Source organism: Saccopteryx bilineata, chromosome 10, assembly GCF_036850765.1.
Source record: "Saccopteryx bilineata isolate mSacBil1 chromosome 10, mSacBil1_pri_phased_curated, whole genome shotgun sequence".
Lineage (NCBI taxonomy): Eukaryota > Metazoa > Chordata > Mammalia > Chiroptera > Emballonuridae > Saccopteryx > Saccopteryx bilineata.
The window spans coordinates 11,877,132-11,903,959 of record NC_089499.1 but is presented as its reverse complement, the minus strand read 5'-3'; the positions used below and the strand labels follow the sequence as shown (position 1 = coordinate 11,903,959).

At 50.7% G+C, this 26,828-nt stretch overlaps 1 protein-coding gene across 2 annotated transcripts in view; it reads right to left on the bottom strand.

Annotated features, from left to right (window-relative positions):
* Positions 1–26,828, bottom strand: part of ULK4 (unc-51 like kinase 4) — a 400,554-nt gene that overhangs the window by 133,708 nt on the left and 240,018 nt on the right. For both annotated transcript variants that reach the window (XM_066245324.1, XM_066245325.1), the window contains 2 exons: positions 14,420–14,586; positions 8,533–8,631 (listed from right to left, as the gene is read on the bottom strand). In XM_066245324.1, the coding sequence (XP_066101421.1) occupies positions 8,533–8,631; positions 14,420–14,586 (266 nt within the window). The remainder of the gene's footprint in view (positions 1–8,532; positions 8,632–14,419; positions 14,587–26,828) is intronic.

Genomic DNA, 26,828 nt, shown 5'->3' with positions numbered 1-26,828 from the left:
GGCTTTTGATACATATCAATTAATATTTTTATTTACCAATTTATATTCTCTTCTAACTTTTGAGACTGTATTGCTTTTACAAGTTAATTTTCCTTTATTACTGTGTGTGTGATGCATGCTGTTGAGTCAGCTCTGACTCCTGGGGACCCTGTGATGACTGACGTCCACAAGGTACTGTCCTGAACAGCCCTGCTCGGCTCTTGGGGACTCATACCTACAGCTTCTCTTATGGAGTCAGTCTATCTCCTAATTGGTCTTCCTCCTTTCCTGCTGCCTTCTGTTTTTCCCAGCATTACTGTCTTTTCCAAAAAACCCTGCCTTCTCACGATGTGTCCGAAGTAGGACAGCTTCAGTTTTGTCATTTTTGCCTCCAGCGATATTTCAGGCTTAATTTGCTCTAGGACCCACCTGTTTGGCTTTCTGGCTGTCGGGGTGTCTGTAGAGAGCTCTCTTCCAACACCACATTTCAAACGAATCCATTTTTTTTTCCTATCAACCTTCTCCACTGACCAACCATCACATCCATACATCTAACTAGGATTTTTTTTTTAATTGCTAGTGAGTTTAAATATGTTGGTGAAATGAACACTTGTTATTTACATTTTTATTTTCGTTGTTGTGGACTGCCCGGCACAAGTCCTTTGCCCACTGTTCTCTTGAGCTAGCTAGCTATTTCTCAATATTTGTATCACTTCCTTCTATGTGTCACCTCCTTACAGACACTGTGTCTCAAAACTGAAGAGGTCTGGAGCTCTAGGAACCATGGATTAGTATTACTGTCCCGTCCATATCTTACATACATGAGATGTGTGAACTGAAACGTGATGATGATTAACCTTTAGAGCTAGTTGTACGAGTCCAAATATGAAGACCCACTTTCCTCACTAATGCACATAAAAGACTCAACCATTAAGGATGGAAAAAATTACCTGCCATTTTTAACTCAAGGCAGTGTACTAGGAGCGAAGAATAGTGCCCCTAAAAGGCTTTATTAACTAGACATGACCCACGTCTCACAGCTCCACCCCCTGTGTTTCTCCAACTCCCCTTCCTCTTTCTGCGCGTGGCCTGGCTCGCCGCCCCGGTCTTGGCTGTGGGACAGGTGGAAGGCCTTCATGCTAAAAGCACCGCTGGCTGAGAGGAGGCTCACAAAGGGGGCTCTAAGAATGTGGACGTCTGGGCCACCGATGGGCGAGAATGACCTTCCAGAAGAGCTGCTTTCTGCCACAGCTCATGTCCCTCCACGAACGTGAACGCCAACCTGTTTACCTTAGAACTAACAGCGCTGGCCCACACAAAAGGCGACTGAAGAACATATCACGGCGTTATGACCACTTGAAGACAAAGGTGTGAGAAGGAATAGGAGAAAACGGACCTGCATCTCTGGGTCTTTCCAAATCCAAACACCGAACGTCGGAGTCCCGGCACTCTGCCGTCAGAAACTGTGACGGGGCTGTGACTTCTGTTCTGATTGCTTAGCGGCCTCCACGTTCATCACTGCTGCTGGGATCCCAGGGCGGGGTTTCATATACTGCAGTTACTACAAGCGGAACAATGTCCCAGAGACGCAGAAGGCCCTGGGCAACGCTACCTGCCCTCCTGCATCCTTCCTTTTCTTATTGTCAATCAAAGGCAGGGTGAGGGTTGTTTGAGGAATACAGGATGCCCAATGAGGCCAGGGCAACTCCTGCCAAGAAGAACTCACCTCTAGAAAGAAATCCAGACGGTGCCGTTTTAAAGCAAGCAGCAGGTGCACCATGCCCTCCATCACCGCCTGGGAGGGGCTGGCCTGGGAGGGGCGGGACGGTGCGGGTGCAGGCAGAGGCTCCGGGTAAACCGGTACCCGCATCTGTGTCTCAGCAGACTCAGCCCATTCTCAACCACAGCGAGGACGGGTAGAAAACAGACTATATCTGTTAGCAATGTGCCTCCTTCCCTATGCAGATATTAACGGAATCCCTTCTCTGAACCAGGCCCCAAAGTGAAGCTCGCCACGAGGGCTCCTGCCTCCCCAGGGCGACAGTCTAGTGCGAGAGGCAGACGTGAGCAAGCTACTTTGGGACTATGGGGTAATGAGTGTAAGGATGGAGGCGGCCAAGGATGCTGGCAGAGCGGGGTGCAGGAAGATCTAACCCGGTCTTGGTGGGAGCAAGAGGACTTCCTGGAAGGAATGACATCTGAGCCAAGACCTGAGAGCTAAGGAAGAGTCAGCCACGTGGGGGAGAAAGAGCAGCCTCTAGGTGGGGGCAGGGGTGACTATGGCCCATTTAAAGGACTAAAAAACCTGGGGGAGTGGAAGACAGGGCAGGACAAGGAGAATCAAGAGACAACGCTAGAGTCACGATCAAGTGTCGGATCACACGTGGTTTTGTTTTATACACCCACCCATTACAAAGTTGGAATTGTCCCAGAGTAGCAGGCACCATCAGAGGGCTTTAAGTCAATAGTGATGAGTACTGCGTTCTAGAAAGAACACTGTGCCGCCACCCAGAAGACGACACTGGAGAGGCCACGCCAGGCAGAAATGCCAGGTGGTAGTCTACAGCCCCACACGCCCGAGAGGATGGGGACCGTGGGAGGGAGGAGAAAACGGGCCTGATGAGTGTGGGTGACGAGATGGGACAGGGCAGGACGGCGAAGGGGAAGAGGCCAAGATGCCGCCTGCACTCTTGGTGTGGGCAGCTGGGGGGCGGTGAGTGTCCCCCACGGACAAACCCCAAGAGAGGAGAACAGTTTCAAGGAGTTGAGCAGTTTGTTCGAACCCTGTTCAACCTGGGGTGTTGACGGTCCATCCAGTGGGAATGTCCAGTACACAGATGGGCAGCGGCTGATCAGAACGAGCAGTGTCCCTATTAAATGGGGTGTGACTGACTCCCTAGAGCCGCTTAGCGCAGAACTAACAAGGCGCCCAGTCTCCTGGGTTTAACATGCAAATGGATGACTTAGTACCGGGCTCTGTGGCCAGAGACCATAACCAGCATAAAGCATTACCTACATTTCACGCCACTGACCGTGAGGGCAACAGACCAGGGAAAGAACAGCCAAGTCCATGCCCATTACTACATAAAGAGAAAAATTCGCTTGGTTATTTCTTCAGAGGAGGAAATGAGAAAATAAAAATTGTTTTCTCATATGCTGTGTGGCCCCCAATTTATTTGTAAATTGGCACAGCAATCTCTGAGACATAAGGCAGCTCAGTCTCCCGGACATTTTGCCCAGGATGAGTTCACATTCTGATGCTCGGTGAGGACCACCAGAGTGGTCCGAACCACTCTGCACAGGGACATCTTTGCAATGGTCACGAAAGGCATGGGTGACATGCAACATATAAACCAGGCTAAATACTGGGGTCTCTCATATATAATAAATAAAAAATTTAAAAATATATATATCCACAAATTTGAAAATACCTTTGTTAATTGAGGGAGCAGGAGAGTGTAGCATAATTTCCTTCCAGGAACTGTTACAAAACTTATCTAGGAGACAGCCTGGCTTCCCTGTTTTCTCCTCTGAAGAAATGTAATATTGCCTGACCAGGCGGTGGCGCAGTGGATAGAGCATCAGACTGGAATGCAGAGAACCCAGGTTCGAGACCCTGAGGTAGCCAGCTTGAGCGCGGGCTCATCTGGTTTGAGCAAAAAGCCCACCAGCTTGAACCCAAGGTTGCTGGCTCCAGCAACAGGTTACTCAGTCTGCTGAAGGCCCGCGGTCAAAGCACATATGAGAAAGCAATCAATGAACAACTAAGGTGTTGCAACACGCAATGAAAAACTAATGATTGATGCTTCTCATCTCTTAGTTCCCATCTGTCTGTCCCTGTCTATCCCTCTCTCTGACTCTCTGTCTCTGTAAAAAATAAATAAAATTATTTTAAAAAAAAGAAATGTAATATTTGGGCCAATTACGTTGCTCAATCTTTTCTTCAGAAGACACGGTCAATTCTGTAACATCTCTCATTTGCAGTATCTTACACCACAGTTCCCAACTGAGGTTCAGAGATCCCTCTAAAATTATGAATTGTGGGCAGAACTTTACACAGAAACGATTTTCGGCATTTTTCTGGGAAGAGGGTCAGGAATCATCAGATTCTCGGAGCAGTTCACACTCAGAACAGACTAAGAATCACTCTCTCATACCTACATGTCACCCTGATCCCTCTACAGTGCACAGTACAAACACAGGTCATCAGTTATCGGTTGACGGGTTTCATCTCCTAGGGATAAGTCTGTTTATTTTCGTTTCTGGAAAGAACCTCAAAAGCTAGCAAGTGCATTCACCTGCCTGAGGGCAAAACACTTCCAAAATTATCCCAGTCAAAGGAAAACGGAAAGTCTTTCTTTCTCCCTGCGGGAATGAGATTCCAACCCCCCCCCCACCCACCCACCCCCAGCCCGCTCTGTAACCTATTACATTTCTAACAACCGCTGTAAAATTTATCTTCGGCCTGTATGTGCTCTGGTTTAGGTCCTCAATAGCCGTATTACTTTCCCCCCTCACTTTAGTCACATCCGTAAATGTGTTAATCTTTTCCCGAGAAGATATATTGCAAAGCTGTTGTTGCAGCCATTTTTAAACCTAATGACTCTGGTGATAAACGTGTAGGTTCACAACCCGCTCACACATGTGCGGCAGGCATCCGGCCAATATATCAGAACCTAAATGTGACCAAGTTGTCGGTCACATGAGTGCAGAGTCCCGCTGGGGAGAGCTGTCAGATCACACATCGCAGGGAGACGGGGCTGTCCTGGTTTCTGGCAGCCGCGATGTCGTCAGAGGTGTGGGTGTGATGGCGTTTGGTGCAGATCTGACCTCACTGTGGGCCCGGGATGTGTGGCCCTCAGCAGCCTTCACCCCAGCCTGGCCTGTGATCAGTGTGCCACCCTCCCCAATGGATACAGTGCACTCCAGGCTTCCCGTGAGCACTGGCACCCTAAGCGCCACCACCCTCCCACGGCTGCCTGCCTCCTGCACAGGTGTGCCCTTTGTGGTCCTCTCCTCACAAACCCTGGGTGCCCCCGACCTCTTGCCAACAATGGCACCCTGCTTCCCTCCGGGCACCTGCCCACTGGTTAGGATCCACCTGTGCGCTGAAGGGTTGCTTCCTGCTTTTCCAGGGATGGCGACCTGAGCAACCCAGCAAACCTGTCCACAGCCCTGTGGGCTGCAGTCAGGCCTTCTCCAGTGGGGTCTGGCCTGCGGCCTTGGGGGGTGGGTCCCCCTGTCAAATCTGTCCGTCCTCGGGTCCTATCCTGTAGGGTTCTTTTAAAACCTTACAGTTACTCTCCAGTCATAGCTTAATAGTTCTTGACATTAAAATTCTCCTGTTTAAACCACTGGGTGGTCTCTGTCTTCTTCTGGGACCCAGACTGACAGTCACAATGTCTTATTCTTTGTTCTCACAAAATCTGCTGACAGCGCACCTTTGATTGTAATTTTCCTTCTAGCTTAACTGTTTTATGGTCAAAGAATTCCTACTTAGTGGAATTTACTAATATTCTTTTATCATAATGCATGGTTAACTTATTTAAAAAATGTGAAAAGAAGGTGCAGTCTCTATTTTCAGGGTACAGAGATAGATAAATATCTATCAGATCAATCTTGAAAGTTTTCATGTCTTCTATACAGAAGTAAACAAACTTTATTCCATTAAGAGCCAGACAGAAGATAATTAGGCGTATGGGCTGTAGGGTTTCTGTTGTAACTCCTCAACTCTACCACTGAGGTGCAAAAGTAGCCATAGACAATGTGTAAACAAACTGTTTGCATGGTTGTATTCAATAAAACTTTATTTGCAAAAAATAGGCAGACCTCACGCCGTCAGTCCACAGGCCCAAGTTTGTCAACCCCTGCTCTCTGTTATTTTTATCCACTTGGTCTGTCAAGCAATGAGAAAGATGTGTATCAATCTCTCAGCACTACTGTGTTGTGGCTGTTTATTCCTCCCTGTCATGCATTTTGTCCTGTCTATCATGCTCTGAGCTCTGGTATTTGGCACAAAAAGTTCCTGTGGATTTTATTCCTTACTATTGTAGCACCCTTCTTTGTCCTGTTAAAGGTTTTACGGTGTGTGCGCATTAAACCTTACATTTAATATAGGAAGACATTTAGAAAGAAAATATAACGTGAGACAATAAAATTAAGACCAAAGATAAGTTTAACAATAAACCCAACTGGAATAAATTCACCTATTAAAAGAAAACAAGCCTGACCAGGTGGTGGTGCAGTGGATAGAGCGTCGGACTGGGATGCCGAAGGACCCAGGTTCGAGACCCCGAGGTAGCCAGCTTGAGCGCGGGCTCATCTGGCTTAAGGGGAAAAAAAAAAAAAAAGCTCACCAGCTTGGACCCAAGGTCGCTGGCTCAAGCAAGGGGTCACTCGCTCTGCTGAAGGTCCGCGGTCAAGGCACACATGAGAAAGCAATCAATGAACTAAACTGTCGCAATGAAAAACTGATGATTGATGCTTCTCATCTCTCTCCGTTCCTGTCTGTCTGTCCCTATCAATCCCTCTCTCTGACTCTCTGTCCCTGTAAAAACAAACAAACAAACAAAAACAAAAACAAGTCTCAGAATGTAGCCAATACCAAAACTTCGTCTATAAGACAGTATGTGAAACAGAGTGGCCTGGACATTTACCTACAATGGAGTCTTCATCTGTCCTTCTTCAACTAGTTTTAAAACCTTACTTGCTGTGAATATAATTACTAACCTATATATATCTATATGTACACACATATAACGTATTATACATTTTCATTGAATGGGGCCACTTGAGTCTTTTACGTAAGAGCATGTGGTCGGTCCTTCCTCTCTGTTCGCTGGAGCCCCCCCTGCGTCCAGCCCTCGTGGGAGAGCTGGCTGTCCGGGCTCAGTCCTCGGACTCTGAGCTGGAACCCCCCCTGCGTCCAGCCCTCGTGGGAGAGCTGGCTGTCTGGGCTCAGTCCTCGGACTCTGAGCTGGAACCCCCCCTGCGTCCAGCCCTCGTGGGAGAGCTGGCTGTCCGGGCTCAGTCCTCGGACTCTGAGCCAGAGCCCCCCCTGCGTCCAGCCCTCGTGGGAGAGCTGGCTGTCCGGGCTCAGTCCTCGGGCTCTGAGCCGGAACCCCCCCTGCGTCTAGCCCTCGTGGGAGAGCTGGCTGTCCGGGCTCAGTCCTCGGGCTCTGAGTTGGAGCCCCCCCTGCGTCCAGCCCCCGTGGGAGAGCTGGCTGTCCGGGCTCAGTCCTCGGGCTCTGAGCTGGAGCCCCCCCTGCGTCCAGCCCTCATGGGAGAGCTGGCTGTCTGGGCTCAGTCCTCGGGCTCTGAGCCGGAACCCCCCCTGCGTCCAGCCCTCGTGGGAGAGCTGGCTGTCCGGGCTCAGTCCTCGGGCTCTGAGCTGGAGCCCCCCCTGCGTCCAGCCCTCGTGGGAGAGCTGGCTGTCCGGGCTCAGTCCTCGGGAGGGAGAGCTGGCTGTCCGGGCTCAGTCCTTGGGAGGGAGAGCTGGCTGTCTGGGCTCAGTCCTCGGGAGGGAGAGCTGGCTGTCCGGGCTCAGTCCTCGGGAGGGAGAGCTGGCTGTCCGGGCTCAGTCCTCGGGCTCTGAGCCGGAGCAGGTAGTTAGTTCAGGCTGCTATTTGCCGGGGAGCCTCCTGCACAGTTCTGCACCAAAGACCCTTCCACTCTGTCCAGGGCACGACCAGTTCCTGGGGTCTCCGACTGTCCCTTCACTTTACTGTGAGCTCGCTGTCACATCTATGTGACCTCTCTACTCCATATATGTTATTATTTGATATAACCCACTACTGACTGACTCCCCACCCCCCAGTTGAACCAAACCTTGATTTGATGAATACAATTAGGTCTATAGAATTATTCATCCGAACTGCATGTGCCTTCCTTTGAGCCAGTGGGCAGAAAGGAAAATCCTAGCAGCCTTGGAGAACTGAAGAGCCATCTGCCTCTGTGAAGGGTGGCCGCCAAAGTGGCGCATTCCCGTGGGCTCCCTGTACCCTAGTCCTCCCACCTGGGACAGGTTTTCAGGGTTTTGTGGAATGTCATCAACCGACTCTGACTGATTGCTCTGTCCGTGGGTGGGAGTCATGTGTCGATAGGGTGGGTCCTCTTGACGTCGGTCCAAACTCCGAGTTTCTGTTGGGTTCTTTTCCTCTATTCGGTGGCCCTGTGTCGTCTTGACTGTTTTTATCCAATGTCACTTACTTCACTGCATTTCTGTGGAGACCTGCAGCCCAGCGTAACCCTGAAATACCTTATAAAAGAGAATTATTTCCCTTTCTGAATTTCACTTCTTGAATTTTGTTTTCTTTTTACCTCACATTCATTAAGAAGGACCTGAGAGTTTACCTTACTTAAATATCTAACCCACCTGGTTTTAAAATAAAATAGAAATTTAGTAATTCTGAGCCACACGACCTTCTGAAATTTCTTCTTGCTCTAGTTTTGAAAGGAACTAAAACAGCACAAAGACTCAAGATACCACAACATTCACATAAGATGACTGCACCGCAGCCGTGCTCTGGGAGCCGCCAGGCCAGGCGAGCTTACCAGCGGGATGAGCAGGCCGGCGAGGTCCGCCAGGGGTCTGCCGAGCAGCAGCAGGCCTTCCGCGGCCTCGGTGTCCCCTCCCGAGCCGGACTTCTGAGCCTTAAGGGGGAAGAGAAGGGAAGGGGGCGTGGAGGTTAGTCAGCTTGGCCCTGGGACACAGCTCCCCCCAGGGCTCCAGTTCGGGCCCCTGCAGAGAAGTCACGCTTGGCTAGAACGTGACAAAGTGTGCACCCACTACCCCCAGGTCCGGCTGCGGAGGCACACCTGGGTGGTCCACAGAGAGACAACACAAGGGCTGCCACCGGGGAAATGACAGCGACCGTCGCGGTCTTCCCCACCAGCCTGAGACAAGGGGCTCCCTGTCCCTATCTTTCCGGCAAGAGGACTGAAGTTCAGAGGAGCGAAGTAATTCATGTGGAGTCCCACACTTAATGGGTGACAGATCTAGAGGATGAACCACAGCCGTGTGACTCCAAACAGCACACGCTCACCCGTCCCGGGCACTCCTCTGCATACTCGCTGACACGCACGGAGCATTCTGCTGTGACTTCCTGTGCTGTCTGTGCTCGAGTGCAGTGACATCCGGAATAGCTGACCGATGTCCTGCTGCACGAATAGTCCGCACAGGAAGTCTACATTACTTAGAAAGTGTAGGCTTAAACCAAGCTCAGAATAAGAAGTGAGAAGTGAGTATCTTTCATCTTAAGCGTGCCTTCTTCGGGGAATTGTACAGAAGCGTCTGATCCTCGGGATTTCTAAGACCGAGATGAGTAATTTCATGTTGAAAAAGGCACTGATTATTTACTGTGTTTGCTGTAGAATATACACATTGCATTCACACACTTCCTCTCTTTTTAATTTCACTCAGAAAGAAACAGAACAACTTCTAGGTCAGGACCTCTGCCAGAGCCTGTGGAGCGGGCTGCCCAACCTCGCGCCCTTAACCTGGACCCTGGGGCCCTTCTCCTAAGTGCCACGTTTCCTTCTGCACCTCAGGCCTGTGCACAGAATGTGAGTTGCCTGCTTTCTTTGGTTCAGAAGAACTTTATTGAAAATCAGGTGTCTCGCCTTTTAACAACTTGCACCATAGGGAAACAATGTTAGAATTTCGTTCCAGAAAACAACAGGAAGCACTGTCCCGGGGTCTGAACCTGCCCGAGCCCGGGCCGTTCATTTCCGCCTTCGGAAGTACTGCTTGAGACAGAACAGCAGCCTCTTCACTTTAACCAGCCAACAGTCCTGACCTACCCCGTGTCACAGTCTAGGCAACAGAGGATGGGAGACTGAGCTGGGTGGGAGCAGAGGTTGGATCTGTTAGGTATTTGAGGTAAACATCTCCATTATTTTGTGACGGATCAGATGGGGACTAAGAGAAAGAAGGGAATGTTTCCAGCTGGCACAGCAGGCTGAGGACGGCGCTCCGTGCTCGTGGGAGAATGGTGTGGGGAGGTGAACCCTGCCCGAGTCCAGCGTTGGACATGTTCAGTCTCAGCTGGCTCTGTAGCATCCCAGTGGCTGAGCTGGGGAAGCTGCTGGATGTGCTATGTATGGTACTTCTGGAACTGTGCCCAGAGATATAAATATAATAGTTCTAAATATATACAACCTGAGAATGTCAGCTTCTGAGCCATATGTAATACTAATTGGCAATACAGTATCATCCAAAATGAGATAATGGAATACAGCTAACTTCTCGGCATGCCAAAAGGCCAGGGGTAACAGTTCTGGACGTCTAGCACGGCTACGTGAATCTAGTGCATGGGGATAGTACTCAGTGAGGGTAAATAACACGGAAGTAAGGCATCTGTAGGGATCATGATGCAGGCAAGTCCTCAAGCAGCCGCCGTCTGGTGTCCGAGCAGGTGTAAGCGCACAACGGAGCACCACGTGCAATGGTGTGGCCCAGACCAACTCAACACGCACCGTGCTCCCCGAACACCGGCACGCACACGCTCGCGATGCGCAGGTGACACGACTCATTCCCCGGGCTGTAGGAGCTCAGGGCTTACAGAAAAGGAGGACAAGCTTTCCAGTCACTGCTGACGGCAGAGTATGAAAACTGGCGCAGCGGGGGAAAGAGCTGAAGTGTTGGGAGAAGGAGAGCGAGACACTGAACTTCATCGTTTGGAAGGTGGGGATGAGGTCGGTCTACAGGACCGGTGTGGAGAGCAGTGTTTCAGGGCCAGAAATCACACGAGGAAAGGCAGGCTGGGCACTGGCATGGGCAGCAGGGAAGACGGGCGGGCAGACGAGGCTGGTCAGGCGCCCTGGGGCTGGATCATACAAGGCCTGAGTGTCTCTCCAGGGAGTTAGAAACTTACATCATCAATACAGTGCTGAAGGCTTCAACGGGAAGGGGAGACATGAGGGACTGTGGGCTGTGGCAGACGACTTCCACTTGAACTCAACAGCCAGACAGAGGGTAGCCGACAGAGCACAGGGGGGAGCCACGGAGGAGTCAAACTGAGTGATTCCGAGTGATGCTGAAGAGAGAGGCCAGGGCCCCCACCACAAACCACCACGGTGTGTGTGTGTGTGTGTGTGTGTGTGTGACTGACCAAGCAGGACTCGGTGGCCACATTCCAGTCTTACGACAATCCAACTCAGCCGCAAATCAACAACAGCAACAAAACTGGTCTACACCCAGGAGAGTAATATAGCCAGTTCCCCACCACCTCAGAAAAGAGACAAGGTCCAGACTGGGCAGTCAGCTGACCCGGGTTTTATGCTGAATACTCGCCTTCCCCGAGCCCCACACTGGGTGAGGCCCCCTCTCCCAGTCCCCCTGCAGCATCCTGGACCCCTCAGTGGCCGCACCCTCACGCGTGTAAAGAGATGAGGCTTTGCATCACTAGTGGTGTACTGAACCGTCTTCCCCACCAAACTGGAGCCCCTGGGGGCGAACCCCCTTCCTTTTGTAATCCTCAGTGAAATGCAGGTGCCTCGCCCTGGGCTAGGCTCGTAAGTGCAAAATAAAACCTTAAGTCAGTATCTCATCAGCCTACTAGGAGTTAGTTTGTTCAGTAGTCTTATGTGCCAGAAACACAGAAGTCACAGGCCACAGGAAACCCTCTGGAAACAGGACCTTGAAGTGAGCACCTTTCTTCTTGTTGCTGTTAGTGATACAGCATCCATTTATTGCTTACCTCCCATGGGCCAGATGTAAGTAAGACAGTTTACAGTCAATATACTTAGCCCTCTGCTGCTTTCTCACTGAAGTCCCACAGCAACACTGCCGAGTGGTTAGGACCACGCCGCCTTTACACTGAGGAACCAGGCCCTCAGAGAGGTGAAGAAATGTGCCCAGGGTCTTACAGTGGAAAGTGGCGGGGCTGGGATTTGAACCCAAGGCATTCCAGCCGCAAGGGCACGTGCCCCCACCAGCCCAGGGAGTCGGGAGCATGTGCCTGTCGCTGCGTCCACACCTTCCACTCAGAACCCGCAGGGGCTGCATGTAAGCCAGGACCGATTCTGACTCACAAGGCAGGCTGGGGTGGGGACCGAACTCCTGGGGGCATGCTGACCCCTGCCACCCGGGTACACATTCCTGCACCACGTCCTTCCTCCTCCCTGAACAAGAAAAGGGCTTCATAAATCTGAGCACTGCTGTCATTTTAAACACTGGCAACCCTCAATCCCTCAGGTCTTCTCCTTCAGAGACGCTCCTACGAGAAGCTTTGGAATGTGGAAGAATCCCCAGTGTGGTGTCTGCACATGGAAGAGGCGGCTGCTGCCTGGGAAAGGGCACCCGGCTCAGGCTCCTAGGAGAGGCGTCCTTGGTGACAATCCACTTCGTTTCCCAACCCTTCCCCGAGCTCAGTCTCAAGGACTCCACCCCTTCCAGACTGAATCCAGGGGACCCTGGAGACCCAAGACTGAAGCGAAGCCCAAAGCAAACCGGTGGATGTGAGAGTGAAGGACGCAGAGAGAGGACAGCAGGACGACGTGCAGTGGTGGGGAAGGAGATAAAGAAATGAAGAACAGGCCCTGGCTCAGTGGTAGAGCGTTGGCCTGGCATGCAGAAGTCCCAGGTTTGATTCCTGGCCAGGGCACACAGGAGAAGCGCCCATCTGCTTCTCCACCCCTCCCCCTCTCCTTCCTCTCTGTCTCTCTCTTCCCCTCCTGCAGCGAGGCTCCATTGGAGCAAAGATGACCCGGGCGCTGGGGATGGCTCCTTGGCCTCTGCCCCAGGCGCTAGAGTGGCTCTGGTCACAACAGAGCGACACCCCGGAGGGGCAGAGCATCGCCCCCTGGTGGGCAGAGCGTCGCCCCCTGGTGGGCGTGCTGGGTGGATCCCGGTCGGGAGCATGCAGAGTCTGTCTGACTGTCTATCCCCATTTCCAGCTTCAGAAAAATACAAAAAAACAAACAAAAAAGAAATGAAGAACAGTGATCTATTGGCACGCTAGCAAATGAAGAGGAATTGGGAAATACTTGCATTATGGAATTGTCTTTTAAACACCCTTGAATATCTACCTAATAATCAAAATAAGAGAGGATTTCTATTGATCTGGAATTTTTAAACTTCTGATCCCTTTTACCTCAACTTACAAAACTTATCTTCTACAGACTGATATCACCAAAGCATCTTATGAGAGTCACTAGCAGCTGCATCTTGAAGAAATACAAAACTATCACTAAGGAAACTGAAATAAGAAGTAATTATTCTTTGAAGAGACATTAGAAAAGAGTGCTAGACAAAAAGCTAAGCAAAGCCCTCAATTCAGGATTCCGTACGTACTTAACAATGCCCTACTGTTAACTTAGAATTATTGCAGAGGAGTAGAGCAAAACAACTCGACAGTTCAAAGGCCATTTTCATCTACTGGCTTTACAAGTTCATGTTAAACACTTACTGCCACCACGTCTGTTGAGGAGACCTTGGAATTAGTTATTACACCACACTAGATCAGCTAAAATACGTAAGCGGCTTCACTGTGGATAGAAGCTACCATCTCTCACAGTGATGAGTAACAGACGAAACCAGAGTCTAGGGATTCATTCTTGGCTCTGCTGCTACGACTCTTGGCTCTTCTGCTACGACTCTTGGCAAGGTCATCAAAACAGTGTGGTTTTCACTTTAGCTTCTGCATCTGTTCAAGCCAACGGACTATCATTTGACATACATGTATTTCTTGCAGTTCTACCAGGATTTGAAATATAACAATGACTTCATATCAGCTGCGTGCCTCCACGTGCTCTCAGTGAGTAGCAGCTGACTCGTTAGAGTGCCGTAAATGAAGTAGGCATGTGGAGGATCCCAACATGAAAGGTACTTAATAAACCCACACCCCTTCTTTCCTCAGAGCACGGTACAGTTTGGGGCAAACTGACTAAATACAATTCCAATTTTCAAAACTACCTGCAATTCCACGTTATTGGTCATAAGGGAAAGCAATTACTAGAGTTTATGTTATGTATGTGTGTATATGTGTGTGTGTGTGTGTGTGTGTGTGAGAGAGAGAGAGAGAGAGAGAGAGAGAGAATGGAATGAATGTGTAGGCCTAAAGTCTTACTCCTCTGTTCCTAGCAATCTAACCTTTCCTGTTGGGGGTGGGCGGGAGCCCCATCCTTGGACAGGAAAGACTGCACCCCGCTCGGCCAACCATAGGGAGCCTGTAAGGTCAACGATCCTGGTCAGGAATGGTTCCCTGGCTAGTTCTCGCCAAGTCTCTGCCGAGGCCGCTCCCACTTTCCTTGTAGATTTTGTGATCCCATTATCTGTTCTTGACACTGGTCACCAAAGGCAGCATATTTGGTAGTCTCTCTCTACAGAACACGAGCTCTTTCCAGAAAGTAAAGGCACATTAGAGAAAGATGAGAGAGAAGAGACAGAGGAAGTGGACGTGGGGCAGGGCTGTCCCCAATGCGGGGCTGAGGGTCTCACCTGCAGGGCCAGCCGGACGACACTGGACATGTAGGTTAGCATGCCGTGCAGGATGTCCAGCAGGGAAGCCAGCAGCGCGGCCGCCGTCTCGTTGTTGTTTTTATTGTCCACGTCCAAGCACAGTGTGACCGTTTCGGTGAACAGGTTACAGACATGACGGACCAGGTCTGAGGGTTAAAAAGGAGAAGGGCGAAACGTTCATCATGTATTATAAAAATACGGTGTCACATACATCCAGCCGCTCAGGCGTTCGTACCGCACGGGGCAGGATTGCGGAGCAGTCCCGTGGCCTGGACTGTGTATCAGACACACACGGGAAAGGTTTTTAAACGCAGTGTTCCAGGCCTCCGCCCCAGAGAGACTGCCGAGGGGCCTAGGAATATATCTGGTATACAAGCTCCCAAATGATTTTGATGCCAGGGTTCCCAAAACTACACTTTGGAAAACACCACCGTCCTTGGCCAGGCTTCACCAGGACGGAGGGCTCCCTGACATGGGAAGGAAAGGTGTTGGATATTAACAGGCCGTCCCCCAACTCCTCTGTCAAGGAGCCAGCGCTCCAGGGTACAGATCAGGAATGCCGGGGGTCTGTTAAGGGCTCTACAAGTGACTGGGTCATTTCAAGAAGATAAAGCACTGGAGCGTGTTTCTTCTCAGGCATGCTAGTTCATTTGAAATGTGAGATTAACTATGATTTAAAGAAATCTGAAATTTAGAGATTGCCAGCTTCTATGACTTTGTCTCTGCAAGCCTTGTGTTCGTGGCTGATCTCCAATGACTTTAAGTTTGACGTCATCTGTCATGAAGTCCTTTTCACATTTTGGGCACAGTATTGCTTACATTTAAGTTGGCCTTTTCTATTGTTACTGTTACATAGAATTAACCTCTGAATTCATGAAACCGATTCATGAATTCATGTAAGATGTGGTGATAATACAACATGAATCAGGTTATAAGCCTAAATGGTGAACAGCGCTTAGGCATGGGTAGACTGTCTGAATGTTCTAGAAAAAGTGAATCTTCAAACACAAATATTTTACACAAGCAGATGGGGGGAGGGGGAGCGCAGTAAGGAAGGACAGCAAGGACTGTGAGCTGGATTTTATTGGACCAACAATCCCTCTGTCCCAAGCTCTCAGATGATCAATTTTATGGCAACTGCCAAATACAGCCATTCAAGCTCTCCCAGACAACGGACATTGTCATTTCCAGGAAACTTATCTAGTTTTCCTACACAAGTGCAAAGCAATCCTTGGACTACATGTGTAATTAATTTTGTCACCACAGGCAGAGAGAAACCAAAATGACAGAGATATCATTCAAAGTTTACTCCTTGTGGCAGATACCAGCCTACATCACAAAGCTGACGATAAATACAGTTGAAGGGAAAGTAGAATGAATTATGGCCCAATTTCTCTATCAGGCAACAAGGTTTGATAGCACGTGTCATCAGTGACACACGGTACAGAGAAGCAATTACTGCGATGTGCATTACACCAGCAGGCCTCCCCTTGCAGGGAGGACGCGTCGCTCAGGGGCACGCTGGGAACTGGGACTCCGTGCCTGCGTCCGTGAGCTGCGGACAGGGTAGGAGGGCGAGAAGCGTAGTATTTGGGAGAGAAGGTGTTTTCCTTTGGGGGCCCCATGATGACTCACTCTGTGACGCAGCTTGTATCAATAGATGGTGAACGGATGAGAGGGGTGAGGACTGGTGAAGTCCAGCTATGAGACCAGTAAGTAGCTAGCTCTTCCGAGGTGGAGGCAGAGCCCTGGGTCGCCACGTCCATGCTGCCTGATTCAGACTAAACAGCCGGTGAGCAACAGTGCTCTTCCTGATCTTCGTCCAGTCTTCGAAGGACGCACCATCAGATTCCGGCTGGGAATCCAGCCGCCCCGGGGAAGGACGGGCAACCAGCGCTACGTTCTGACGTGACGCACTGACGTCACCAGCGGCCAGGGTAGGTGCTCAGAGAGGATCAGTAAGGAAACAGTACGTGAAATACTTCTCTACGACAGTGACAATGCCAGCAAAGCCCCTTCACACAATGCCAAGTGGCTGATCTCAGCCGCATCGTCAGAGCTCTTTGTAGCTAGGGCCTTCACTTCGGGTCCAAAATAAAGGTTTTTCTTGTTCAAATTTTATTATGAAAACAAAGAAAGTCACAAGGCAGTTCCGTAACTGAATCCCTATTACCCTCATTTGTAATTATCCGCAGTTGGCCATTCTCGCTTGATCTACCCGCATCTATTTTTTCTTAGTATTGCAATATTTTAAAGTAAATATCAGCCATCACCCTGACTTTTCCTGTAAATGCTCCCATATCGTCTAACAGATAGACTCTTTTTTAGCATAACCACAATGACATTGTCACTTAATAAAAATTCACGTGCGTAACACAATACATAGCTCATGTTCAAAATACTCAGCTGTCTCAGAACTGTCCTTTATCATTCATTGATGTCAGAATAGAAACAAGGTCCACCTGGTGGCAGGCCTTCAGTGTCCCCAACCTCTAACAGTTCCTTCCCCGCCTGCAATTTTTCACTTATTTGTTGGAGAAATTAAAACCTTTTCCCCTGTGGTGGTGTTCCCATATCCCTGCATCTCCTGTAAACTGGTCATATGACCTGGAGACAAGAGTTCACTCAGGTTCATTATTCTGGAAATAACACGAGGGGCTGGGCACTCCGGACGTCCTGTTGCATCAGACCTGCCAGGACCTACCCTCTGGCTGTTCCCCACTTAATGATGTTAAAATTGATCTCTGGCCCTGGCCGGTTGGCTCGGCGGTAGAGCGTCGGCCTAGCGTGTGGAGGACCCGGGTTCGATTCCCGGCCAGGGCACGTAGGAGAAGCGCCCATTTACTTCTCCACCCCTCCGCGGCACCTTCCTCTCTGTCTCTCTCTTCCCCTCCCGCAGCCGAGGCTCCACTGGAGCAGGGATGGCCCGGGCGCTGGGGATGGCTCTGTGGCCTCTGCCTCAGGCGCTAGAGTGGCTCTGGTCGCAACATGGCGACGCCCAGGATGGGCGGAGCATCGCCCCCTGGTGGGCAGAGCATAGCCCCCTGGTGGGTGTGCCGGGTGGATCCCGGTCGGGCGCATGCGGGAGTCTGTCTGACTGTCTCTCCCTGTTTCCAGCTTTGGAAAAATGCAAAAAATAAAAATAAAAAAAATAAAAATTGATCTCTGGGTGCAGGGTGGTCAGCCTGGCCCGCCCATCAGGGAGTTCCCTCGAGTGTTATCTACTAGTGGCCACTGTCCAGTTCCATGACCACGGAGCCCTGTGGGGCAACCAGCAGGGAGCTGAGAACAGAAGGCCAATGAGGAGGCCTCTGTGGTGGGGGACGAGGAAAACGATCACATCAGCAGAAACGCGAGCTATGCTATTACACTGTGGCAACAGGGAAGTGGGGCCCAGGAGAAACAAGAGACCTGAACCAGGCTGGAGGAAACGGGGCCTGGGTTTTCTAGGAGCTATCCGTTAGCACTTCAGATCAGGATAGTGGCCAAAAGCCAGTGGCCAGACGCAGTTGGAGAGTAAGCCCTGGAAACCAAGCAGCAGTCAAGGCTGGAATGAAGAGAGGTGTGAGGTGATCAGACACGGGAAAAGTCCCCCCGGAGGACAGGCGAGACTCAGAGAGGCACAGTTTCCAGACGGAGGGTTGAGAAACCCCAGACGGGGGGAGGGATTCCTGGAGAACATGGAGGCAGAGCTGCTCACATTCACAAGAGAGAAAGGATCATGGTACTGGAATGCCACAACTATCAATGAATGTCGAGAATTTTTTTTTTTTAAGGGTGTCAAGGATGCCTAATTGACACAGCTCAGAGCCTGAGAGAAGTTCACTTGGTTGGGTTATTTTCAGGCCACGGAGGCCTGTCATTGGTAGAACTTGTTAGGTCCTCGGGTCTGAAGTCAGGCTTCAAACTGTCAGATCTTCCTGGCTGCATTTCCCACAGGCCTGAAGGTTTCTGACATATTTGCTTCCACGCCGTGTCCAGAATTTCTCCACGGAGGAAGGGAGGAAACACGGTTTCTTTCTTGGCAGGGAGAAGGGCCTGAAGCTGCATTTCCATAAGCTGGCGACACCGGGGCCCACGTCCACTGCGGGCGCGAGGGAGGCGCTGCTGCCCGCCTCTCCGCCTCGCCCACGGGGCAGGCGCGGACCACCATGGCCGGCCGAACTCTGGGAGCGAGCTGATATGGGACGCGTTTTACCCGAGTGAAGGAATAAATCTAAGAAGCAGCCAGAGGGAAAGAAGAAATTAACACTCCCCTCCGTCTGTACTTTCATTCTTCCCAATCAGGACACAGAGTGAAGTTCAAGGAGGCTGCCAGTGTTCTCCCCGGTGAAAACTTTCCAAAGGATCAGACCGGCAGTGGGCTTGGGAGGGTGACCGTCTCTCACCTTCCTCTTCTACTGACGAGGCTGGGGACAATGCAGCCTGGCCAGGGGCCTGCACCCAGGCAGAGGCCCAGCCACTCGGCCCCGGCTCTTGTGGTTGTTTTGGCCGTTTTCCCCTCCTCTTCTCTCTCTCCAAGCAGACCCAGGCTGAGATGCAGTAGCTGCCTATGGCTTCACTCAGCACCGCTCCAGACGCCTGGGCCGATGCAGAGCCCCACCGTGGCTGTGGTCCCGCCCCCTCCACCAGCTGGCTGGCCTGCACCTGCCTGGGCCAATGCAGAGCCCCACCATGGCTGTGGTCCCGCCCCCTCCACCGGAGCTGGCTGGCCTGCACCTGCCTGGGCCAATGCAGAGCCCCACCGTGGCTGTGGTCCCGCCCCTCCACCAGAGCTGGCTGGCCTGCACCTGCCTGGGCCAATGCAGAGCCCCACCGTGGCTGTGGTCCCGCTCCCTCCACCGGAGCTGGCTGGCCTGCACCTGCCTGGGCCAATGCAGAGCCCCACCGTGGCTGTGGTCCCGCCCCCTCCACCGGAGCTGGCTGGCCTGCACCTGCCTGGGCCAATGCAGAGCCCCACCGTGGCTGTGGTCCCGCTCCCTCCACCGGAGCTGGCTGGCCTGCACCTGCCTGGGCCAATGCAGAGCCCCACCGTGGCTGTGGTCCCGCCCCCTCCACAAGGGCTGGCTGGCCTGCACCTGCCTGGGCCAATGCAGAGCCCCACCGTGGCTGTGGTCCCGCCCCTTCCACCGGGGCTGGCTGGCCTGCACCTGCCTGGGCCAATGCAGAGCCCCACCGTGGCTGTGGTCCCGCCCCTTCCACCGGAGCTGGCTGGCCTGCACCTGCCTGGGCCAATGCAGAGCCCCACCGTGGCTGTGGTCCCGCTCCCTCCACCGGAGCTGGCTGGCCTGCACCTGCCTGGGCCAATGCAGAGCCCCACCGTGGCTGTGGTCCCGCTCCCTCCACCGGAGCTGGCTGGCCTGCACCTGCCTGGGCCAATGCAGAGCCCCATCGTGGCTGTGGTCCCGCCCCTTCCACCGGGGCTGGCTGGCCTGCACCTGCCTGGGCCAATGCAGAGCCCCACCGTGGCTGTGGTCCCGCTCCCTCCACCGGGGCTGGCTGGCCTGCACCTGCCTGAAGAATGGGATGCATTCCTGCATGGGAGTGTCGAGATCCGAGGCTGAACTTCCAACACTGAGGCCAACACACAGGGAAACCCACCACCAACTCTGTTCCCAGACCAGCAGGTGGACCTCAGGGAGCAAGCGAGGCTACAAGCCGCCTCCATTCAGAACAGCATAATAAGAAGGGCTTCTGTGTCTCGCTTGCCTGTCACCTCCCCCAGAGATGCTGTACAAAGACATCTGGGAGAGTGCTGTAGTATTTGCCTGTCCTCCGGTCCAATGCCACCATAACAACTTCTTAATACTCTATCCTAACATCTCCAAAACAAACCAGCATTCATTAAGCCAGAGAATCCAAGAATTATTTGCATTAATTATAACCAAGTCATCCAAACATCCAAGAATTATTTTATATTAATTATAAGCAAATCTCTAAAGAAGTCCCCCTCCCCATAAGTTACTATAAGTGTTTAATGTTCTGGGAATATTAACATGGATGAGCTGTTCCTAGCTCCGATCGCTGTATCCTTATTATATTATTACTGTTTCAAAATCTCTTGGGAGTAGAGAAATAATATGAGAGTACATTTTGAAATGTCAAGCTTTTGAAAATACTTCATATTTCTATCATTAATGATTTGAATAGAACACTCTCAATCCAAATGTAACCTCCCCAATTAGAGGCTTCCTTCTCGATAATTTGACATTCACATCACACGAACATGTGGTCCTTCCCACTAGGGTTCATTCAAGTCAACCTCAGCAGACAATCCGGAAGAGGAGGAGAGAAGCCTCCGGGACGTTCGATGTGGGGAAATCGTTCTTTCCCACACGGGTCAACGCCTGACCACCAAAACCAGAATCGCGCCACATCAGCCGAGTCAAAAGTCTGCTTTTATAATAGAAAAGCGTGGAGGGTGACAGTGGCGATGCCGGTCTCGGACACGCTGACAGGGTGTGCGGCGGCGGCGGTGAACTGCGGGGTCCTGAGCCATACCTTCCAAGCTCACTCGACCTCGTGTGGCCAGAGGTTACTGAGCAGCCATTCCCACACAGGAATGACCCCTGCTGCAAAGACACGTCCAAACATCTCTCAGGTTGCAGGTTTATAACTCGTGTCAGGGCAGGCCTTTGCCTCTGCCAATCCAGCTCCTGTATAAGAGGCCCTGGGTGCCTACACGGTGCCCCACACCGGGCCAACACCTTCCCCTGGCTTCATCTTCCTCCTGCATCTGCACTGCCCGCTCTGACCCTGCTGCCCCAGAGCCTGGCTCCCACTCCCCAGCTCCAGCCTTCCCCTCACCCCTGCCCAGTGCCACGAGCCCAGAAAGCTTGGCTTTCCCCTCTAAGGAGAGGGACACTGAACAAGTTTCACTGATGAGTATGACAAACCAGCTCACAATTCCGTGCCCCGCTGAAATCAAGGCGGGGGACGTCTCAAATAAGACAGAGGTGAATTTTTTTTTTATTGCTTTCCTTTATTTTTGCTCAGCTATACAGTCCTTCAGTCTCTTTCAGACGGTAAAAAGTCCAGTCCAGTCTAATCACATAACTGCAACCTCTATTTCAAGTTGTTTAGCCCCTCCCGTCTCTCAGCTCCATCGTTCTAGGAAGCCCGCACTGGGGAAGCAGAATGAGGCTGGCTCTCCCTCTCATCCTTGCTGGTCCTCTCCGGCTAGGCCAGGTCCAGGAAAGAGGAGTCGGCAGGAGAAGGCACAGTTCTTACGTGATGGTATAGTTGTGATCCTGTACCGTTTCCTTCTGGTGTCCAAGGCAGAGTCTTCCCTAACGCGTTTGGGGTCAGGCCCTCAGAGACCCTCTCAATGGGGCCCATCACCTGCTCCTCCTCCAGACTCGCATACTATCTCTCCCTCCCTGGGGGTCTTGCTGTTCGTGCTCCTCTTCATGTTTGCTTTCACCACTCCCAGCAGCACTCGGGGTGAGATGTAGAACAGCGCAGTAAATTCTCCGTGGGGTGACCTTTCACCAGCCAGAGGCAGCAGATACGAGTGAGCTGGCAGACAAGTCTCCTCTCCAGTCCTCCTTCGGATGCATTATTCGGAGGCACAGTTTTCCTCTAGAGACATGGACCAGTGGCTCACTGGTATATCACCTAGAACAGGAGTCCCCAAACTATGGCCCGCGGGCCACATGCGGCCCCCTGAGGCCATTTATCCGGCCCCCGCCGCACTTCTGGAAGGGTACCTCTTTCATTGGTGGTCAGTGAGAGGAGCATAGTTCCCACTGAAATACTGGTCAGTTTGTTGATTTAAATTTACTTGTTTTTTATTTTAAATATTGTATTTGTTCCCATTTTGTTTTTTACTTTAAAATAAGATATGTGCAGTGTGCATAGGAATTTGTTCATAGTTTTTTTTATAGTCCGGCCCTCCAATGGTCTGAGGGACAGTGAACTGGCCCCCTGTGTAAAAAGTGTGGGGACCCCTGACCTAGAACTTGCTTCTTAGCCTTCTCTGTCTGACTGCACAGGGGTCTGCCTCCTCATTAAGCATTATCACCTTAACTTTGCCTAATACCCTGGGGTTTGTTTGTTTTGTTTGTTTGTTTTTTGTATTTTTCTGAAGCTGGAAACGAGGAGAGACAGTCAGACAGACTCCCACATGCGCCCGACCGGGATCTACCCGGCACGCCCACCAGGGGCGACGCTCTGCCCACCAGGGGGCATCGCTCTGCCGCGACCAGAGCCACTCTAGCGCCTGGGGCAGAGGCCAAGGAGCCATCCCCAGCGCCCGGGCCATCTTTGCTCCAATGGAGCCTTGGCTGCGGGAGAGGAAGAGAGAGACAGAGAGGAAGGAGGGGGTGGGGGTGGAGAAGCAAATGGGCGCCTCTCCTATGTGCCCTGGCCAGGAATCGAACCCGGGTGCCCCGCACGCCAGGCCGACGCTCTACACTGAGCCAACCGGCCAGGGCCCCCCCGGGGTTTTTTATGATTTTAATTTGTGTTTACATAGATTTAAGTGTCTCACCGAATATATCTCCCCCCACCCCCTTATTCCCTCTCGGCCACCCCCCATGCCCCCTCCCCCCCCATACTCACTCCCCCCAATTCCTTTCCCCCTTCCCTCCAGGATTTGCTGTCCTGTTCTTCATAACGCTGTGTTGTGTATATATAATTTCATTCCTCTCTTTCCCTTCTCTGATCCCATCTTCTCCTCCACCTTCTCTCTGACCACTTTCCCTCTGGTCGGAGGCGAACGTCTTACTTAAATTTTTTCTTCCAAGAGCCTGAAGGGACTCTGGATACAGAGCACTCGTTTTGAATTCCATTCCCAAGAAAATTTTGTAGATGAGAGTATCTTAAAAACAAACTCACCCCCCTGAGCCCACACTGGCCCCTGGATTTTCCTCGGCTTAGCACAGAAATCAGTTTAGCACTTAGAGCCACAGACAGAGGAGGCCACTGTCTTGAGTTATTCCAAGTAAACGATTTATTTAAAAGAGTTGACTCTCATTTTAATGGCTTTGGGTAACATGGTGGGATGAATAAGGGCCCTCCCTCAAAGATGTCCACATCCTGCATCCCCAGAAACTGAGTATTCCCTTACATGACACAAGGGACTCTGCAAACGTGGTTAAGTCAAGGATCTTGAAGTGAGGGCACGATTCTGGATTATCCAAGTGGGTCAGATATAATCACAAGGGTTCTTACCCGAGGGAGGCAGGAGATCAGAGTAGTGGGAGGTGACGAAAACAAGGGGCTGGAATGAGGAAAGGAAGGAGCCACAAGCCAAAGGATGCAAGTGGCCTCTAGAAGCTTTCCAGTCTGAGTTTTCAAGGCAAACAAATGGAAGCCTCCAGAAAGACTGAAGCCCTGCCGACATCCTGACTTAGGTTTCTGACCTCCAGTACTGTTGGGAGAATATATTTTTGTGTTGTTTTAAGCAACTCAACTCGTGGCTTTGTAACTAGGAAAATAAGAAGCTAGTACAAGGAAGGAGCAGCAGTAACTCTCTCGGCTTAGTCTGCCGTCTTTACCTACAGCTCCTCAGCCTCTGTTCCTGCTGATGAGAGGCATCTCTGAGTCGGCCTTAACTGACGGACAGAGAAGGCAGAGTTCCCAATCTGATCATGGTGAAGGCACTATCTTCACTACATTGTTTTGTAGAAAAGTTTATGAACTGGCTCCTTTTAGTTTAGCCAGAAATATAATTCTAATCATACCAGAGAAAGCTCACTGGACTGACCAAGCTCACGCCTGGTCTCCGTATTATCAGGAGCTCACAGGGTGACCGTGGTCAATTCCCTCATTAGAAAATGAAGGAGCTCTGTGTGGTATCTGGGGTTTCTTTTAGCGCTAATGTTTTATAATCATGTCAGGATGTGGCACATGAGTGTTATTTATCTTTAAACCTATTAAAACTCTTCGTGGAAAACTAATCCCATACACTTTCAGTAAAAATGCACAAGAATAAACTGTGACTGTTATTTATAAACCGATACTCTAAAGCTAACAACTAGAGCAGGGGTCCCCAAACTACGGCCTGCGGGCCACATGCGGCCCCGAGGCCATTTATCCGGCCCGGCCACACTTCCGGAAGGGGCACCTCTTTCATTGGTGGTCAGTGAGAGGAGCATAGTTCCCATTGAAATACTGGTCAGTTTGTTGATTTAAATTTACTTGTTCTTTATTTTAAATATTGTATTTGTTTCCATTTTGTTTTTTTACTTTAAAATAAGATATGTGCAGTGTACATAGGGATTTGTTCATAGTTTTTTTATAGTCCGGCCCTCCAATGGTCCGAGGGACAGTAAACTGGCCCCCTGTGTAAATAGTTTGGGGACTACTGAACTAGAATAAGCCAGTGCGGAAAAACAGTAATGATAGCAAAAACCCATACGGCTCTTACCATGTGCCAGGTACTAGTCTAAGTGCTTTCACAGGGGTCTATCCAAAAATCCCATCTACAAGTCCATTTCACAGATGATGAAACTGAGGCTCAGAAAGGTTAGGCAGCCTTGCCAAGGCCATCTGCCTCCAGGGTCTGAGCTATTACCCACCCACCATGCAAGACTGCTTTTCTGTAATTTAAGTGACTGCTAACAATTAAAAAAAGGAAAACGAGACTATTGCCTAGTGAGTAAATGCAAAAAAAAATTGTTTAAAAAGATGTAAGGAGGAATAGATAAGGGTAGGAAAGGAGGTAAGGGGAGGGCTTCATATTCCAGGTTGAATCTGTACCCCCACCAGGGACCTATAACAGGCTTAAAAATAAGGAAACAGAAGGGATAGAAAATCGCATGACACCAAGGCGTTCTGCCTTGGAAATAAGCCTGCTTCATTAAAATCTCATTTTGCAAAAGTTATTTTAGTATTTGTACAGAGCAGGCCTATTATCACATGGCCATCTTTTCCTCCAGTGACATCTCTCCGCATTAGTTAATTAACAGGTGCCAGTCACAGAGCAAGCCTCTTCTTGCCGACACTGCAGGAGACGCAGAGCGGGATTAGCTACTCAACACAAACGCTGTCAAGTAAATGACAACAGTCACGGGAGCGTGCTGCACTGCCAGCTTTCTGGTGCAGGAAATAAATACTAGTTGGGAAGATTTCGATATGCAGTTTTTACATATTAAATTTCTGAAAAATTGGAAGTCACACTGGAGATCTGTTCAAGCTATAAAGGGTCTGGAAAACGCTTACTTAAATATGGACCTAACAGGTGAAGGTAGCAGAAAAAACAAACCACACAGGAAAATAAAGGGGAAACACAGTTGAAGCAGAAGAGCATCATGCCCATTCTTGACTTGCCCACCTTGCACTTGACTTTTTTTTTTTTTTTTTTCATTTTTCTGAAGCTGGAAATAGGGAGAGACAGTCAGACAGACACACTTGACTTCTTGATGGCTCTTGACACAAGTGACCTGCTGGAAATGCCTCCTTCTCTCAGTTTATAGGCCCCCCCCTACTCTTCCAGGTTTACTCCCTGCCCACCTGTCAGTCTCCTTCACCCCCAAATCAGGTGACTTCGGTTGGTGCCTGTCTTCCCCACTAGACCATCAATTCCACAAGGGCCGGGACACATCCGCTCGGTGGTTCCTGACGCACGAGCCTCACGCCGCCCCTCACGTGCAGCGGGTGCTCAAGACACGTGTGTAGAGTAACTGACATCGCAACATGAACAAATACAGACTCATTCTAGAAGGGCATAGCTTATGCATCATTAAAAAGCTCGTGAATGCAAATTGTACCTAACAGTATGTAGAAATAAAAAAAAATCATGCAAATGAGAAGCAGAGGCTATTCAGAGCTCGCTACACCAGGGCGAGGGCGGTAGCCACCATCACTCCTGCGAGGCAGCAGCCCCCAGGGGGCAGGGGAGGGGGAGCTCCATAGTGAAAACACAGGAGGCATCAGGTGTGCGCTGAAAGGAGGTGGTTAGGACGTGGGGTGGGGGCTGGGAGCGGGGTGACTGGAAGCAGGGCACTTACAGGTTATCGTTAAGGGTACGAAGCTGGCTTTCTGTGGCTAGCCCTGAGCTGGAAGTGAAGTAAAAACTAAGGAAGCTGGCAGCTCACCACCAAGTCCTGACTGATGCGGGCCAGCTGCTACAGAGGTGGTGGTTTGGCGCCCTGGACTTGTTTCTGCAGAGGCTGTGAGTCAGAGTTCTATTTTCATAAATGATCTGGCCATTATTCATTCATATATATAGCCTCTTGACAGGGGAGGCAGATCCATTAAAGTCAGGAACAAGAAAAGGATGCCCCCTGCCCCCTCTCACAGTTTTTATTAAACATATAATCTAGCCCAGGCAATGATCATTATTAATTACTTTGATAGTTAATAGGCTTCTTTAAAAGCCTATTTAGAGAGGGTGAGGAACAATGACATCTGAAATCATTAAAAAACTACATGTACTGATATA